This window comes from Hypomesus nipponensis, chromosome 6, assembly GCF_054491055.1.
Source record: "Hypomesus nipponensis isolate SF chromosome 6, ASM5449105v1, whole genome shotgun sequence".
Lineage (NCBI taxonomy): Eukaryota > Metazoa > Chordata > Actinopteri > Osmeriformes > Osmeridae > Hypomesus > Hypomesus nipponensis.
This window is the reverse complement of record NC_140366.1, coordinates 19,127,694-19,147,067: the sequence shown is the minus strand read 5'-3', so window position 1 is coordinate 19,147,067 and position 19,374 is coordinate 19,127,694. Positions and strand designations below refer to the sequence as shown.

At 44.0% G+C, this 19,374-nt stretch overlaps 2 protein-coding genes across 2 annotated transcripts; both read left to right on the top strand.

The window, feature by feature from the left end:
- The first annotated feature begins 4,891 nt into the window (after nucleotides 1–4,891).
- Nucleotides 4,892–6,028, top strand: htr1e (5-hydroxytryptamine receptor 1E). The gene has a single exon (XM_084700294.1). The coding sequence runs from the start codon at nucleotides 4,892–4,894 to the stop codon at nucleotides 6,026–6,028; it is 1,137 nt and encodes a 378-aa protein (XP_084556420.1).
- A 544-nt stretch (nucleotides 6,029–6,572) lies between these two features.
- Nucleotides 6,573–19,306, top strand: znf292b (zinc finger protein 292b). Its single transcript, XM_084699515.1, has 8 exons — nucleotides 6,573–6,739; nucleotides 10,482–10,636; nucleotides 10,971–11,049; nucleotides 11,166–11,301; nucleotides 11,401–11,603; nucleotides 11,758–11,894; nucleotides 11,982–12,123; nucleotides 12,243–19,306. The coding sequence occupies exons 1-8, from the start codon at nucleotides 6,578–6,580 to the stop codon at nucleotides 19,137–19,139; spliced, it is 7,911 nt and encodes a 2,636-aa protein (XP_084555641.1). The 5' UTR covers nucleotides 6,573–6,577; the 3' UTR covers nucleotides 19,140–19,306.
- Nucleotides 19,307–19,374: the final 68 nt, after the last annotated feature.

Sequence of the window (19,374 nt, the reverse complement as noted above, 5' to 3'; positions counted from 1 at the left end):
CCTCTGTCACAATCCAATTGTGGTATTGACGAGAAAAAAATAACTGAAAACAGGGTCTTATCGTGTCATGTCTGTGAATATGTTGCATTGAGGTTTGGGTGCACCTTTCCTGCAGGGTTGTATTACAATCAAGGTGAATGTATCTGCGATGGGGAAAAACCAGAACAGATAAGCCCTATCAGATCTGTGGTTATTATCCTGTTGCAGCTGACGTTGATTTACCGTAATGATAACGTCTTAATACAATTTACTTCAGGGCCGTCTTTACTTCTGCCAAATGTATAAAGTAACAGATAAGCAGAAGCTTTGTACAACAGGAAATACTATGTAAAAACCTTGCCATATTGCAGCTAATCTTATTCAGTAAAAAAAAAACTGATGTTTTTCTGTTCCAAAATATTATCAATCCCAATGACCAAAGTTATAGAACATTTTTATATGTGACTGACATATACAACAGTAGTGTTGTTGCCAGATATTTAAAGAGTTTAAAAAGTAAACAATATTATGTTCGAAGCCAACCACACAGGCTTTCACTGTAAGTCAAGTCAGGTTCTTGGACAGGACTAGACACAACTCCCAGCCAGATGTCTGTCCACTCTTTAGCTCCCCAGGATTTAGATCCTGAAAGCAACTGTCCATCAATGTCTGGGTGACAAAAGGGAGTGTGTTACAGACTTCTCTGCTGCGGAGCATCAGTCAATGTCCTTTCTCTTTAAGTTTGGCCTGGCTTCAGTGTAGGCTGTCACAGCAGTGTTACTCATCTTAGTCCCATAAAATGTGTTACATATTTAAAATGAAAAGCAGTGCTCTGTCATAACTAAGTGTTATACTAATAAACTGATGCCTTCAATTACATGTATTAGTATTGTCAGTGACTGTAGGCCGAGTGACTGTCGGTTCTTCAGTCAAGCATCTATAAAATGTGCTCCATCTTTTCTCTGCGATAAGTACTGTGTCATCCAACTAATCTAATGCATTCAATGACATTTATTAATATTACTGTAAGGTCATTGATATCTCTGCTATGTCAAGCAGAAACTTCAGGCCTAATGACCGAAAACCTTGTGGGAGTTTCAGTCAGGCGTAGGTTGACAAGTCAGATATTGTTGAGTCATGTGTCTGAAGCCTACAGTGGTTGTGTAGGAGTTGTATGGGAGTCGTGTAGGAGTTGTGTAGGAGTTGTGCGCTTGACCAACAACACTCTGCCTGTCTCAAGTGTTCCAGAGTGCTGATACTGTATCTTCCTCCACAAGGGCCCAGAATAGGTGCCCCTCTATTCAACATCTGACGAAAAGAGTTCTCCCCTCTTCCTTTTCCATCAACCATGGATCTGTCTCTGAACTGGCGAAAGGAGACACGGCTGCCTTAGTGATCAGAAAACGAGAGTGGGTTATATGAGCACTGCGATATGCTCTGGAAGGAAGAACGCCAATTCAGATTGGGAGATAAATTGGGGAAATGGAGCTATTACTGACCTCTCCTTTCACCTGTCATTATCTTTTATTTGAGCTTTTTTTTGTTCCCTGCCATTTCCTCTCTCTCTCTTTCTCTCTCCCCTTCTGGAGAGATCCCATTCGCTCCTCTGTCTATCTTCATTTGTTCCTCGTCATTTTACATTGATTGTTCTGGTAATGGGCTCAGCAAAAAGGGTTTACCACTTGGGCACAGTGTGAATTGGTGACATTAAGGGGCTTTGTAAGATTGAATCTGACTATTAGGGGCAGTGATGGTGGCTTTTCATCATCCGTGTTGATGGATTGTTTCGGCCCCCCACTTTTGATACAGAGACTCCAGCACGATGTTATGGTAATATGAGATCACTATTGCAAACTCCGATGTAGAAAGGTCATCTGTCCTCCTGGTGAAACGACAGCTGATTAATTGCATCGTTTGCTGAGTCCCTGGGTGTGACTACCCCCCCACACCTGCTCTCTTTACGTTGACAGCTGATGATTTAGCTGTAGTCCATCAACCATCACGCTGAAATTAGGGACGTCATGAAAGGCGTGTGTACTGTACTTGAATGACCATAATTTGTAGTTTCCTGTCTGTGTATGACTGTTTCACTCAGTGGGGATAGCTTGGTGGCTCTGTGGTTTGGGAGCTGTACACCAGGACTAGACTACAGCCGAGGATTGAAGCTCTCTGGGCCTCTTGGCGATATAGTGCCGTAATTAGCGTCATGTGTAATTTAGCCTCGTGGAATGTTGAATTATTCATCCACCACACAAGCTTTGAAGCCTGTACTGTTGCTTTGATATCTAAATGGTGCTCTTGCATAGATACCATGTGGATTGTTAGTATTCTGTACCTGTTTCACAATATCCATTTCTATGAGCAAAAATATGTTTTTTTTCTCTATCTCTCTCTCCCTCTCTCTCTCTCTCTCTCTCTCTCTCTTTCTCTCTCTCTATCTCTCTCTCTCTCTCTCTCTCTCTTCGTACTCTACCTTTATTTATTTTTGCCAAAGAAGACAAAAGAGAAGTAATTAATTAATTAATGATGATAAAACCATGACTACTGAATGATCATGGTGATGTGAATGGCAATCAATTGTTAGCTTATCAACAGGAGGGGCGTGTCACTATCTTAACAGCCAATCACAACCCTACTGTGTTCCTAAGTGTTTCTTGTAAGACACATTGTGCCACACGTTTCTCAACATTACCATACTGACACTTATGTTATATTTCCATTTCAATGTAGAACAATATGTGCGGCTGGAAATTGGATTTTGACCTTCATGATAGTTTGAGGCCATCATTTCAGCCTCCATTTAGCCTGAGAGACAGGTCATGGACACAGGTCATGATTGGTCAACTGGAAGAGATTCATGCCTGGAGCTATTTCACTAACTCGGTTACACTTGCATTTGAGACCAATATTATCATCTCAGTCCAGAGTTATTTTTGTCTTGCATCACTGTACACTGGAGGCATTTTGAAACCTCATTTGAATCCTCTGTTTAATGAGAGCTTTGAGTATTTTTATGAAAAATATGTAAAGACACTCCAAAGAGGATAAATGATTGTTCTGCACATCAGCAGGCAGAGTGTTTGAGACACATTCGCTGTGATCTTTGGAAAATATTAAATACAATATTTATTTTAATAAATATACATTGCCCATATGAAATTCAGTCCGCCAAAATGTGTTTTGCAAGACCCTAGTCAAGCAAGAAGGGCCTTACGGTTCCTGACTGGTAGCTCCATTGGTTAAAATAAACCTTTTATTTATTCTGTGAAACATATTGTGCAAATAAATGATGGTTTTGTAGGTAAAGTGGAAACAGGGTAAACACTTGCTGTGTTTTCCTCTACCGCCCCCACATGGCAGTGTAAAGTAATTTTATTCACTTCTAAGCGCACTATTTGTTATAGGAAAACATGACAGAGTCACAAAGATCTAATCATTACGCTCAGTTTTTGAGCTCACTTGTATTAACCAACTGCATTGTATTTACAGGATGTATTCCATTGCATAATCTTTTTCTTTCAACTTTTTATTTATATAGAGACATTTTAAGAGAAACAGGAAAGCAGAACGAGAGGGAGAAGGAGATGAAAAAATCCCCGGGCCGGAATCAAACCTGGGCCCCTGCGTTAGCCTTAATCTGAATGCTACGCGCTCTACTCACTGAGCCACTGGCAGCGACCACAGGCTCTATTCTAAATAGGGTTCTTGATGATCCCCAAGGTTCCCTTTCCGACCTGCTTGTATTCATGCCATGTCCCGGGGTCGGCCCACCTGTCAGTGGTATTGACTCAGCTGATGTCTGTGTTGAGGAGCGCTCTGGGGCCAGGAGGGAACCATGTCCACGATGACAGCTGCCACAGAAACGTTCCGTCGACCATGTCTGGATAAATGAATTAGCCTTCAAACAGTGTCCTTCAGCAGTGTCTTGTGTTTGCTTGCAAGTATGAAGCAGGGTATTTATTTGAAGTTGCTCGTGCGCTTGCAAGTAAAAAGCCAGATATGCCCTTCAGACAGGACTGTACACATGTCAGATAAAGCCTTTGAGGATTAGCATGTGGCGTTTGTATCAAGTGGCAAAAAGATTGATTGAATATTTAATTCTGTTTTCCTTGAGTACACTTTTACTGACAGGATTTTTTAAATATAAAAATGCATCAGTGTTCAATAGTTATACCAAAACACATCGTCCTAGAATTTATCAGTCGGCTCCTCTTTTCTCTGAGCGTTGGTTTGTTTCACCTTATCTTTTTCTCGCTCTCTACAGTCTGGGCTGTTTGCCGGCAGACAACAGGCAGAATGGATACTAATTAAACTGGGGATTTAAATAATTAGGCTTAAGGCATGTGTTAATACCTCCTCACATGTTATTCTAAATAATAGTGATTAATTCTATCACACTCAGGGGATATAGCATATTTGTCGAGAGTGGAGATATCGAAACATTGAGTCGAATCAGAACTGTAGTTAAATTTCTCAATGTGGCCTTCACCTTTACAATCTTTCCCATTGTGTTCGATAACAATTGTTTGGGTTCAGTGTGTTTATCAACCAAATGACATTACGTACAAACCAGAATAATCATGAGCTTTCAACCCTCCATAAACATGACTGCCCCTCCACACCTTTATCAAACAACTATTCTCTTCTTAGTAAAACTCTTTTTTTGTTACAGTAGATAGCAAGGACAGTTACAGAACAGGTGTAACTGTACGTCATCTACAAATGCTTTCGAAAATGCGATACTGACAAACAAATAGTTTTTGTGTGCCTTTTCAGTTGTCAGCCTGAATATTTAATAATAACTGGTCTCTTTCCTTGTCGTCTGTTTCAGGATGACTACTGACTGAGGTCAATATCTCCCTGGGTGAGAGAGAGTTTCTATCCCCAAGTGGACATCGGGCTCTGCCCAGGGATGGAGATGGAGAGGTACCAAGGGGAAAGCTCCACGGCCCCCAACATCACTAACTGCACAGGGACGCCGCCTAGCGCTCTGCAGGCCGCTGTCTTCTCAGACAGAATGGTTGTTTTGGTCGTACTCCTGGGGCTCTTCACCCTACTCACTGCGCTTGTCAACATTGCTGTTATTATCGCCATCTGCACCACCAAGAAGCTCCACTTGCCTGCAAACTACCTCATCTGCTCCCTGGCTGTCACTGACTTCCTGGTTGCTGTCCTGGTCATGCCAATCAGCATCCTCTACATCTCCACAGAGACGTGGTCATTGGGCCAGGTGGTGTGTGAGGCGTGGCTTAGCGTGGATATGACCTGCTGCACCTGCTCAATCCTGCACCTCTGCGTCATAGCGCTGGACCGCTACTGGGCCATCACTAAAGCCATCGAATACGCCCGCAAGAGGTCGGCACGCCGCTCGGCCGTCATGGTAGCCGTCGTCTGGGTGATCTCCATCTCCATCTCCATCCCTCCCCTCTTCTGGAGGCACAGGCCTGGCAGCCAAGGCCCCAAACAGTGCATCATCGAGCACGACCACAAGGGCTACACCATCTACTCCACCTTTGGGGCCTTTTACATTCCCATGACTCTCATACTCATCCTCTACTATAGGATCTACAGTGCTGCCAAGACTCTGTACCAGAAACGAGGCTCCTCCCGTCACCTGAGTAACCGGAGCGTGGACAGCCAGAATTCTCTCAACCACTGCCGCGTGGCGCACACGCTCTGTGTGTCCGACCTGTCCACTTCAGACAACCCTCTGGAGTTTGACAGGCTCAATGTCACTATACGCATCCCTTCCTTTGAGGCAGATTTGGAGGGGATGGATGAGAGGAATCAGATATGTACCTCCCGTGAGAGAAAGGCTGCACGCATCCTTGGACTTATCCTCGGGGCTTTTATAATTTGCTGGCTGCCTTTCTTTATCAAGGAGCTTCTTGTGGGACTAAGACTTGTAAATCCATCTCCGCAAGTCTCTGATTTCCTAACCTGGCTGGGCTATATCAACTCGCTCATCAACCCCCTCCTGTACACTAGCTTTAACGATGATTTTAATTTGGCGTTTAAGAAGCTTTTCAGACGGAAAGAGCATGTTTAGCCAGTCCAAGTTGAAAATGCTATCCGTTAGGGAATGTATGCAGAAATATTTACATGCAGTGTGTTGCATTTGTCCATGTTACTTGTGTGATGTGCTTTTCTAAATAAAAGTCTTATCAACAAAACTGTTTTACCCGCCCGTTTTATTCAAGTCTTTAGAGATGACTTCCACCTTCCACTGTAGAATAGGCTGTACAGACCTCATCCGTCTTTGACATTTACAGTTGGTTTATAGGACTAAACAGATTATACATTACCAAAACAAATTAACCAAATGAAAACACAATCAATACATCCTCATTAAGGATAACGATTAAAGAAACGTTGTTGCTGTTTAAAGGTAAGTTCGCTCGTATCTAATCAGACGGAATCAATAGGAATTTGAAATTATTGTTATTTTCTTTCTCATACGTTAGTAATGCGCTCAGGTCAATGCAATCAAAATCATTTTCTAACAGTAGAGGGCATTGTTTACTGCGTCAGTGCGTAAAATTGTGTCCCACGCTGTTCGCGTACGCTTTAGTGGTACGCGCTGGAGTTGGATGTGAAGATGGCGGACGAAGAGGCCGAACAGGACCGTTGCGCACGGAGCGACACCAGTACAACGATAGTGTCACTCCGGGAACGACTGCAAGAATTAGCTGTAGTGCTAAAGGACTGCGCGGACTCTGGAGAACAGTCTTCTTCTCAGTATTGCCAAGAATTTTGTCAGGTTTGTCAAGCGTTTACTAGAATTATTTCTGACTGTGCGTCCTGGCCATTCCCAATAGAAAAAGGCTAGCTAAGCTAACACCATACTGAGCCATTGCTTTGCAACAGCAAACCATTGCTTACCAGTGGAGAGCTAGCTTTCTAAGAATCTTTACCAATGGTACCAAAAGAACCACGACTGGAAAGCCGCGGGTACGGTTCATAAAATTCAAAGTGAAAGTAACTGTGTTGATTTAGTTAACGTAGCAAATGATGGGACACTGTGATCAGCTTGATAGGTAGCTGGCTAGCTAGCTTTGCTTCAGGCTAAATCATGTCAACTAGCTATGCTTCCTACCATATCATATTGACATCTTGTAAGGTGTGTCATGACTCAACAAGCTAGTAATACATTCGGCTGTGGGGTGGATCTATGGAAATTGCCAGTCTTGTCTTACGCAGCAGACGAGGTGATTTTGGTAGCTGTGGCTAACATCAACTTGATGCAGTACTGCAGTGCAGTCATAAACAATGAAATGCATGGAATCAAATTTGGTCAGAAACGTTAATTACTCGTTTGCACAGTTATAGGTAGGCCTACACATATGAAATGCAGTCTAGACTGCCTATTCAGATAGTCAGGGTCGTGCGTGAGTTTTATTATGGGGTAGCTGTAAACGTGGACTATGCATCCCTGAATGTATTTATGATGGATTGGCCTCTGATTTGAGGTCACTTTTGTGTTTGGTTTTATGGCAGCATTAGGATTAAATTTAGACCTATGATCTGCTCCTGATTCAGAACTGCACTACTTGACCAAGGTTTTTTGCTTCTCTTATTTTGGAAAATGGTGACAGTTGAACTTGTTTTTGATTTCTATCTGAAAGGACAGGATCAGATCGTCCAGTGGTTGGTGTTTCAGCCTCTGTAGCAGTAGAATATAAAGCGTGTTTCACACACATCTTTGACTGGAGGCAGTGACTGTCTTTGTGCTGTGTGGGAGGAACAGTCTATCTCAATCTAAGCCTCCATGTGTGTCTTTAAATTGTATTTATTTCAAATGTTCTCTTTTGGAAATGTAACATTGCAGTGTTCATTTCCAGATTAGTTTCTCTCTCAGTGGAGAAGCAGCCTGTGTTTGCTACTTTCTACACTTAGTGTGGATATCAGTGAATGGATGCTTAAAGGATGCCTAATCCCCTACAGGCCTAGTGGGATCCTACACACACTGAGAACAACACAGCTTTTCCCGACCGACTGAATGATGTGTATGTATCTGTGTGTGTGTGTGTGTGTGTGTGTGTGTGTGTATCTGTGTGTGTGTGTATATCTGTGTGTGTGCATCAGTGTGTGTGTGTGCGTGCGTGTGTGTATCTGTGTGTGTGCATCTGTGGTGTTATGAGCTGCAAGCCAGCCGTCCTGCACAGTAGTGTCCCATGTCCAGGATGTTGCTGTGGGAGTCTTCTGTCTGGAGAGTGTTGAGACTCTGTTGCCCCAGGTTGAGTGGTGGAACCTGATGAATATGCATGCTCCACTGGGTCCGTCTGGGCATCCTCCCCTTCCTTCTTTCTTTGTCTAATTAGGCCTGGATCAACTACAGAACAGTGAATAGGATTCTAATGTGTGCTGGGAGCAAAGTCCTGTGTGTTGTTTTCTTGTAGCAGTTTGCAGTGCAAACTGCAGGAAACCAAAGATGGGCGTTTCTCTCTTCTCTTAACCCAACCAGCAGAGCTGTTTGGTCCAGATTTTCATTTGTCAGCAATGTCTTGTAGGTTCAGTTTACCCTTGTATCTTGTCCCAATTAGAAGGTCAACAGACAACATTGTGGATTTGTTCAAGAACTGATCACTCACTTTAACATACAGTCAGAAGATAGCTTTTTACAATGACACTGTGTTTGACTTCATAGCCGTTCAAGCTTTTTGATTGGTGGGGGTCTGATTGCGCTATATAAAGGCTGTATTGTACTGCATGGAAGCCACAGCTGACTAACGGACAGATGGCAGCTTCCTTTGAAATTAATTACATGACCTCTGACATTATCCATGTCTGGCAGCTAAGATATGGTCCTCTGGTTATCTGGTGGATTACAAGCACACTTGTGTGTTTCTGCTATGAATAGCACTTTTTGCAGCCAGGTGTACACGAGTGGTTTGTGTATATTTTTCAACTGCCGTAGGTTCCTGGGGGTGGGGGGGGGGGGCTGGGAGGGGGGGGTGGGGGGGGGGGGGCTGTCATGAACACCTGCAGAGGAAAATGGAGAGGAGTCAGAGAGAGCGAGATGAAGGATGGGCAGACTAAATAAAATGCTGCTGTTGTTTTCTGTTAATCATAACAGCAGCCTCCATTGTGAAGATTTCCCAGCACTGGATGTGAAGGATATTGTTTCTTTGTTTCGTCTGTAGTTGAAGGTTATGGGCAGATGCATGATGGGAAGATGAGTCTGATGTCATCGGGAGGCCACCTGCTGAGATAATGGATGTGTCTGTGCATGGCTCAGTTCACCCTCTCTCTCCTCCCCTGCAGGTGGATATCCTGGCAGACCTTGCTAATTAAGTCTAACACTAGACCTTCTAATGAACGCCTTATTAGAAATATCGTCAATGGAGCTGGTATTGTGTTCAGCTCTTGATTAGCATCGTTTGGTACGTTATTTTGTTATTTTAACCTGAAAGCTAAGTGGATGGTACCCTGTGGGCTGTATATCGGGTGATTGTCGAGTATCAAGTCTTCACAGAATGTTTACATCTCATTATTTGAGAATGAAACTTCTCTTTATTTGGAGGTTTGACTCTTGCCTCTGCTTACAAGTATGTGTTTACGAATCTGCTGCAGGGATGAAGTTGAAAAACTTGATCTTTTCGACAGCTTTTGTCCTCAACATGTATTTTGTTCTCTGGGTTTTATGGGGTTACGTTCTAGCATACAGTGTTTCTTGAAGAGCAGAACATGGGGCAGTCCTTGTCTGAACTCTCCAGGACCTTGAAATGAACTCTCCATAACCTTGCATACCTAGCAAGACTATAGGCCCTTCTAGGCTCCTGTCTGCAAGCCTCCCGAGACTGAAGGCAGCCAGCCATGCAGTGAAACATTAGCACAGTCTACACACCATTATTGTTCGGACGCCATGGTACAGAAGACAGATATGCAGCTTTGTTGAATTATCTTACAATGTAGGCTAAGACTTTCTTTGGACACTCTCTTCTATTGTATGAAAAACACATGGTTTCCCCCCCCCCCTCGCTTTACAGAGAAATCGGTTTGTGTTTGTTCTTAGAAGATGAAAGTACATGTATTTATCATCTCACTATGGCTGTATTTCTCCCAGCGGCAGAACTTCTGCTAGGCCTAGTTTTGTACTCTTGTGAAGATCCTTCTTCCTCAGGCGTATCTAGCTCTCCTGGGTCTCACCTTGTCTGGTTTCTTTACGCTGTTGCAAAGCTCCCTCTCTCCCAACTTTGGTGGAAATGTGTTGTTTTTTAGGACAATGGAAAGATGGGCCTTGAAAATATAGTGAACCTTATGAAATGACTACCTCTCCTCAGTCATCTATTTGTCCTGTGGGCTTATCTGACAAGCACAGCCTGAATTTAAACACAAGAAAGCAGCAAGTTTCGGAATGATTTGTTTTTACGCTGCACGTTAAAGACGCAGCATGATATCTACAAAAACAGTATTTTGGTTTCTTGCTGAATGTTATCAGTGCTTAATTAGGAGAACAGACTCACTGTGCGTAGGTAACCTCCTTCTATCTCTGTCTGCAGACACTGGTGGAGTATGCTGGCCGCTGGAAGGTGGAGGAGGATCCGTTGCCCTTGGTGGAGGTTTACAGAGTGGCCCTGCTGAGCTATGCTGAAGCTTCTCCCTGCCTCTCCACCCAGTGTGAAAATGTTCCCCTTGTACTGGAAAGGCTCTCGCTGTGAGTCCTAATGAAGGGGATGCTTGTGATTGTTGTTTACTATTTTGCTTCCTCAATTTACACTCAAATACCCTTGAGATATAAACATCAAATCATAAAAATGTCAGGACAATTATAGTCTACTTATTACACTGATTTGCTGTACATAAATGTGTGTTTATTGTGTTAACTTCCATCATAACTTGTACCGTTTAAAGTACTTAAACAATCAAAGGAAATTTACGCTACCAGGCACCAGCAATTAGGTTGCTCGCTTGCATTGCATGTCATGCAGCGCTGTCTTGATTAAATCATGTTTGGTTTTCCTCTTTTGGGTTTCCATTGCTTTGTGCAGAAGCTGTGTGGAACTCTTGCTCTCACTACCAAACGAGATCCCAGATACCTTGTGGAAGGAGTTCAAGTCATCTGTACAGGTAAAGGGCACCGTCTCGCTGGAGGGGAATGCTCATCCCTCCATGTTTGTCTGTGTCCTGAACTGGGATATTATATTTCCCGCTCTTATCTGTCGGGTTGATGTTTTTCTTTGCAGTCGTCACACTCCCAGTTGCAGGAGAATGGGATTCCACAGCTGTCGCTGCTGTGCGGCCTGGTCCAGGGGACCGGGGTCTGGACTAACAGCACTCTGCACAGCCTGGTGTCCCACGGCTCTCCACACCCAGACCAAGGTGAGGGGGTCAGTCCTGGTCTGGAACCAGACTGGACTGTTTTGATCGTGACGTAACAACAACATTTTTAATCTGGTGGATGACTCTCCTCTTGTACAGTTCATGAGTTTTTGGCCCTGGAGGGGCCTCAACTGCTGCTGATGAGGATGAAGCATCTGTTTAAGGAGAAGCAGGAGGAGAAGGCCCTGCATCTAGCCAAGGCATGCACAGAGTATCCGGAGTTTGAAGGAAAAGGACATTTTAAGCAGATGCACCTTATTTGTTTGTGTGCCGTCTCAGAACAGGAACAGTTGATGGAAGAGGTAAACTGAAATCATCTCTAGGCATCATTAAATAAAGGTTTCAGTAGGTTTCTGTTTCATGGTAGTGAGAACTTCTGCCAGCAGAGGGCAGTCTACTACATTACAAGTAGTCATGGTGACTTGAGCCTGTACTAATGCCGAGTTTGTTGTTCAGCTGTCTAAGGTGGATTGCCGTGATTCTTTGGAGATGATCTGCAATCTTGAGTCAGAGGGGAATGAAACGGGAGCCTTCAGTTTATGCACTGCCTTCCTGACCCGCCAGCTACTGCAAGGAGACAGTTATTGTGCCTGGTAACCACGGATACGCACTAAGGGTTTTTTTGGTTAATTTTGACATTGGAATGTGTGAATAACATATTTCTCCCCCTCCATCTCCAGGGAGCTCACTCTGTTTTGGAGCAAACTGCTGAAGCGTCTAGAGGAGTCAGAGCAGACCTTTCTGGATAGATGTCGCCAGATGTCCTTGCTGTCTAAAACAGTTTACCACATCCTCTTCTTCATCAAGGTCATTCAGTCAGAGGTGAGTTAATGACATTCACTTTAACAAAACACTCATTCTTAAAATCAGTTGATTGCGCTCACCATCTCCCACATAACCCTGTCCACACCCTCCTTTGTGTTCCTTTCTCTCTTTTACAGATGGACACTGTAGGCCTGCCAGTGTGTATTGAGATGTGCATAAGAGCACTGCAGATGGAATCCAGTGACGGGAGCACCAAGGCCACTATCTGTAAAACGATCTCGTGTTTGTTACCGACTGACCTTGAGGTCAAGCGTGCCTGCCAGCTCACCGAGTTTCTCCTGGAACCAACAGTGGACTCCTACTATGCTGTGGAGACACTCTATAATGAACCTGACCAGAAGCTGGAGGAAGACAATCTACCCGTGCCCAACTCTCTACGGTGTGAGCTGCTGCTGGTGTTTAAGACCCAGTGGCCTTTCGATCCAGAGTTCTGGGACTGGAAGGCCCTGAAACGTCAGTGTCTTGATCTCATGGGCGAGGAGGCCTCCATCGTGTCGTCGATCGACCTGCTGAACGATAGTGAGAACCCAGAGGCTCCTGAGGAGGAGGAGGATGCCAGCAAAGGCCAGGAGGACTTCAGAGATGTCACGGACTGCTTTGTGGACACCACAAACGAACTGAAGGAAATAACCGACAAGAGACAAAAGAACAGAGAAGTGAAGAAACTGAGAGAGAAAGGTTTCATATCTGCCAGGTTTAGAAACTGGCAGGCGTATATGCAGTACTGTGTTTTGTGTGACAAGGAGTTTCTCGGTCACAGGATTGTTCGTCATGCCCAGACTCATTACAAAGATGGAGTGTATAGCTGTCCGATATGTGCAGAGACATTTACTTGTAAGGAAACACTAGTACCCCATGTAGCATCTCATGTTAAGCTGTCAAGTAAGGAAAGGCTAGCTGCGATGAAAACAAGTAAGAAACTGTCTAATCCAAAAACAGCAGCTCCTGTTATTGCAGCCTTAAAGGCCAAGACAGAGAATCAGCTGTGGACAAAAGAAAATAGTGATTCCCAAGAAACAAATGGTGAGTTCCCCGAAACCGTTCAGGCCAAAGTCTCAGACTTCAAGACGGAATGCAATGATGAAAACATGTGTCCTGTTGCCAACTGCAGGAAGGGGTTCAAGTTTTTAAAGAATCTTCTTGCACATGTAAAAGCACATGGGGATAATGATGAAGCAAAGCGCTTCTTGGAAATGCAGAACAGGAAGGTGATCTGTCAGTATTGTCGTCGTCAGTTTGTCAATGTCACCCACCTTAACGATCATTTGCAGGTGCACTGCGGCGTAAGGCCGTACATTTGCATTCAGTTGAATTGCAGGGCCAGCTTTCTGTCCAACACAGAACTGCTTGTCCACAGAAAAGAACACGTTATGTTTAAGGCCAGATGCATGTTTCCCAGCTGTGGGAAGACTTTCAGTGAAGCTTACAAGCTGTATGACCACGAGGCACAGCATTACAAGACGTTCACTTGTCAGATCCCTGACTGTGGGAAGGTGTTCCACTGTCAGACCCAGTTGGATTCACACCAGGAGGAACATGTCGCAAAAGAGGAGGAATGCCCAGATCAAGACCTTCAAAGTCCACCAAGCCCCAACCCTCCTCATTCACTAGTGGAGCGGATGCTTTCAGACCAGGCCACCCTCTCAGAGGAGATCTGCAAAGGAAATGTAATAAGCTCAGGTAGTGAGACACCTCTTCAACCACCAGACAATGTTAGGATGAACCACTCAATTGAGGGCATGTTTTCTCAAGGTCCTGTACAAAACCCTGAGCAATACATTGTCAAACGTGAGCCACCAGACATAGGTCAGTACCCATCTCAACAGGTCCCTTGTTCAAATAATTCAGTAATCCGGTCTACACACACACTTGATCCCAATCAAAATGTGCACATAGACAATTCAGGAGCTTCTACGTTTGACTGCATGAGACCTACACCACAGTACCCCCAGGTCCCCTCCTACCAAGGCACTAATCAAAATATGCAACATGGCCTATGCACGAATGTTCCGCAAGGCCAGGCATTAACATTTCCCCAAGATGGACATGGTTGTTCTAGCAAATATAATTCAGACCGCGGAGTATCGTTACAAGGACGTCAGCAAGACATGCTTGTTAATAACCTTGTGGCATCGAGCCTGACCCCACATTACACTGCATCTGCAATGACTCCAACACTTCATCCAGCAGTGGCCTCTCTTCCACCCACTAAGAGCACAATGGCACCGTTTCTATGTTCAGGGTCTGTTGCCCCAACATCTGTGGAGAAACAGAGGCATGAATGTGCGCTTGAAACATGTACACGGAATTACAGTTCTTACAGAAGTGTTACCAAGCACATGAAAGCTGTTCATCCAGAATTTTATGCGCAGTGGAAACTTTCTAAACAAATTAACAAGGTTTCCAACGCTGCCTCTCTGTGTATTCCCTTTGTTGGAAACCCTGTTGCTATTCTCCAAACCCATCAGGTCAATGGAGACCCAGTACCTGGATTTCAGAGGCAGAATGTGATCCAGTCACACCCACACCTAAGCATAACCCCAAACTCAAACCACCCGACTTCATCAGTTCAAAACCAGGCTCTTTTCAACCAAATGGAGAATATACTGGACCCCATTGTACTCTCTCAGTTAGGAAACACCACTAATCAATTTGCACCAATGCAGTCAAATGTTGGATCGACTTTATCATGGCATCCGACCCCTGAAAACAAACAAAACCAGAATAGTTGCCCTTCCCAGGAATATCCCTCAAAACAGCAAGGGATGCATGTACCACAAATGGATGCTATCAGTGGAACGCTCAACCATGGCCGTCCATTATGTCCTATGCTTGGAACTACGGATGATGCTCTGCAGCCCACTGCCTCTTATGTGGAGAGTCTCAAGGGTTCTAGTCAGTTGGGATGTTCCACATCTCTGTATGCCTCACAGACACAAATCAAATCCAGCACAAACTTCATTGCCCCAGAAATAAAGACGGAGATACTGAATTATACAGAACCAGAACTCGTACCTGCGGTTAAGGACAGCACAATCAGTTTGGGAAATAATACGGAGAACCTTAAAAGTGTCAAGAAAAACAAAAGAACAAAATGGCCTGCTATTATTAAAGATGGGAAATACATTTGCTCTAGGTGTTTCAGAGAATTTTTGAGTCCTAAATCGCTGGGAGGACATTTGTCAAAGCGGTCCCACTGTAAGGCCTTTGATGAGACTGACCTGACCGCAGACCTGCCTACCTCGTTTCTCGATCTTCTCAATTCAGAACAATCTATTAATGCTGCCCAGCCTTCACCAGCTGTACAGTATAACCCCTCTGGAGTTTATCAAGACAAGCCTAGTCTGACAGTGACAAGAACTCCAGCAGATTCAAAAAGTTTGTCTAATATCAGTTATCATCCCGCCAATTTGTCAGCATATGGAGTCGGGGATGAACCAAATGATGAGATTCTGAAACACCTTATGGATAATACAAACATTCCTGATCTTTTTGATAATTTAGCAGTTCCCCAACAACCATTACAAAATCCTTGTGGGCCCCACGGAAGTACTGATCATGGTCCGAAAATCTCTGTCATACATCACACTGCAAACGTAAAGAAGACAGAGAATGAATCTTATAGGGATCCTTTTCTTCAGTCCTGTGACGGTATGTTTGGAATGACTGATTTCTCTGACCCACTCCTCTCCCAAATCCTTTCAGAGAAACCATCTAGTGGTTCCCCTGGCAGTTTGCCCTCAGACCAGATGAACAATTTACTCAAAGTTGAAACAATCACAAAGATGAGAGAAGCAAAGAGGATCTCTGATGATGACTCAGAAGGGCAGAAACATGATGGACTGCTGTCTGCGATGGCTAGTTTGGCACAGAATCTAATGTCCAACCCAATGACCCAGATCATGCCACCAGATCCACAGAATAGTCCGGCAACAGGTCTTAAACCACCTGAGACACAGAGAAAGAACATCGAACAGGATGTCAAGAGAAAACTGAGGGAACAGATTTTAGCAGGAGACTTTCAAAGAAGAAACAGTTCAGTTAATTTAACCAGCACTAACACAAACGACTGCTCAAAGAGTCGTATGTCATTAAATCAAGCTACCAGTGCTACACATTATTCTGGGGACCATCAAAGCCACCAGCCGACAAAGAAGATTGAGGTAACCACTGTGGGGCAGGTCCATGATGTTAACAAAAAAACAAACCCTGTGTATCCTGGCCAAATTCATGGGGCACCAAATCCACAGAGCTTCACTAATTTCAGAGAGCCAGCCATCCAACACCAGGAAACACCTGCGCCTACCACTATTTTGGCGAATGATGTTGATCTAGGTCCCTCCCAATCTTCCACAGACCAACAACATTGGATGATGGACATTCAGACTGCATTGGAGAGGCTGGACTTGGACAGAGAGTTTAGTGTCAAACTTCAACCATGTTTCCCACAGAAACCAAGCACCAATGACATGTCCCATGAAAATGAGTCTAATGTTTCAAAAGAGAAAGTCACACAGGTGTCTGTTACACAGGTATCTGACGGCTTTGTGAAACCATTTGCCTGTGAGAAAGATAACTGTACATACAGGGCCATGACAAAAGATGCCGTTTTGAAACACCTTATCAAGACTCACAATTACACAGATGAGATGATTCATTCAATGAAGAAAAGTCATGAGAAATTTGCCCCATTTAGCTGCCAAATGTGCAGTAAAACATTTACCCGTAACTCCAACCTGAGGGCACATTGTCAGACAGCTCACCGATTGTCACCTGAGGAAGTTTCTAAATTGAACCCAAAGCGCAACACGGGTGGATTTATGAATAACCAGGACCAGACAAATGTAAGTGCAGTCCCTTCCCCCTGTTTTCAGACTCTCAGTGCTGCCAATGGACATCGTCCAATCACGGACACTATGACTCATCAGAATTCACTCCAAGATGCGACCAAACAAGAGAACTTGTCACATACTTGTGTACAGTCACTATCTACTGATATATCTGACCAAAGATATGATGCTAATACTCACTCTGTTGGAATGCAATCAGTACAGAGCCTGTCCAGACACAATCAGCAACTGACTTCATCACCAACAATGTCTAGGTACCAGATGGATGCTCAGAGTGCGGTAATGACTCCTCAACCTTTACCTACAGGTCCTGAGAGTGACAGATGGTCAAATAGACAATATATTCCATCTTCTACAGTGCCCAACCAGTACTTACCAAGTAATCAAACTGGAGTCAGTTTGCCAGAAATGACAACTTCAGTGTCAGTGACTACATCAGATGCCCTTCAGACCTGCATTCCCCTATCCGTTGATAAACACAAGGTCAACAAACAAAAAATTGTAAAACCTAAAGTCGATACTCCCAAGAAGATGAAAGAGAAGAAGCCAGACGCAAATGATGCTTTCAGCCCATACAGGCCCTATCGCTGTGTACATCAAGGATGTGTTGCAGCCTTTACGATTCAGCACAATTTGATCCTCCACTATAGGGCGGTCCATCAGTCTGCTCTATTGGCATTTGAAGTAAACAATGAAAATGACCAGAACGAGGGGCAGGATGAAACAAACGACCCAGAGATGTCATCATCATCGCTGGAGGAACCAGAGAGTGAGGTCACCCAGGTCACTGAACTTAGGTGTCAAGTAAGAGACTGTTCAAGAGTGTTTCAAGATGTTCCATGCCTTTTGCAGCATTACCTCCAACTTCACAAATTCAGCCTGGATAAGGCAGGGTCTCTCATGTCCAGCATCAACCTTGGCAGGTTCCGTTGCGACCAACAAGGGTGTGCAGCAACATTCACTGCTTTTTGGAAGTACGTTGGGCATGTCAAAGAGGAACATGAGAGGGGAGCGCTATCAAAAGTGGAACCTGTGGACGGGATGTATAAATGTGACGTTGACGGTTGCGACCGTGCCTATGCCACAAGGTCCAACCTACTGAGACACACAATGAAGAAGCATAACGACATCTACAAACTGCAGCTGGTGAATCAACAAAAGAGTGAAGAACGTTTGAAAATGTCAAAATCAGTCGATGGAAAAGAAAACATCGAGAGCAACAAAAAGAGCCATCAGAAAGGTTGTGACAGGAAGAAATCCGATAAGTCTAAAAACAATCACTGGACTAAATACGGAAACCCCTCTTTGAAAACGAAAGAGGAAGCATCAGCGCTGTGCATCAAGAGATACACTTTGCAGTACCCCTGCATGATAAAGGGGTGTGATAGTGTCATGAATTCCGAGCGTAGCATTATGAAGCACTACATGGGGCATGGCCTGTCAGAGCGATATCTCGAGGAGCAGAGAAGCCATTTCATATTTTGTAAGAAATCCCCCAGGCAGAGGTACCGCTCCGTCAGGAGTGATGACTCGAAGTCAGAGAACTCATCTGAAGCGTCAGAGAGCGACGACACTGCAGACACCGGCCAAGAAGGAAGTGAATTTGAATACTCCAAACCTGTACTGCGTAAGAGGGGGACAACTGAGGACCCCGGACTGTTCGACAGCAAACCTTTGAACGATGACAGTTCCGAGGTCGTTTCAGATGGCCCTGTACCAATAAGACGCAAAAGAGGTCGCCCTCAAAAATTACACCTGGACAAACTAGTGAAGCGGAAAAGGGTGTCGAGGTCAACAAGGAGCCGTGTGGTGTATGGTGGGGATAATGGCTCCGACTCATCATCGAGCAATGCTCTGACACAGGATGACTTGACTTCATTCAAGCCCATGGGATTTGAAATGTCTTTCTTGAAGTTTTTGGAGCAATCCAACCAATCTGAACATTCCCTTAAGAGGAAGATTCATCCAAAAGCCGCTGTGTTGTGCAAAAAATCAAGTGCATATCTGCAATCAAAAGATTCCTCCGTTGACTTCAGGAACCCTCAACAACTGACATCTCTTGACAAAGTGAAAATTATTGTGGATGGCGCTTATTCGGACGTTGCTGAGATACTACTGAAGCAACTTCAGGAAATGAGACCAACAGTGATTTTAGAGAAATAGGTATTGTTAGTATTAAGACTGACTGACTGACTGACTGAATGTGTTTTTAAATATGGTTACTCAGGATTAGACTGGTTTAAACTTGCTGCATTTTTTTTTGTAAATCTGTTTGTTGAATTAACTAATTGAAATTGTTTTTGACAATAAACCTAATAGTCTAAACCTTATCTATAAATATTGTTTTTTTTATAGTACATGTACAAAGTTTGGTATAAATTAATGAATTAAGCATGTA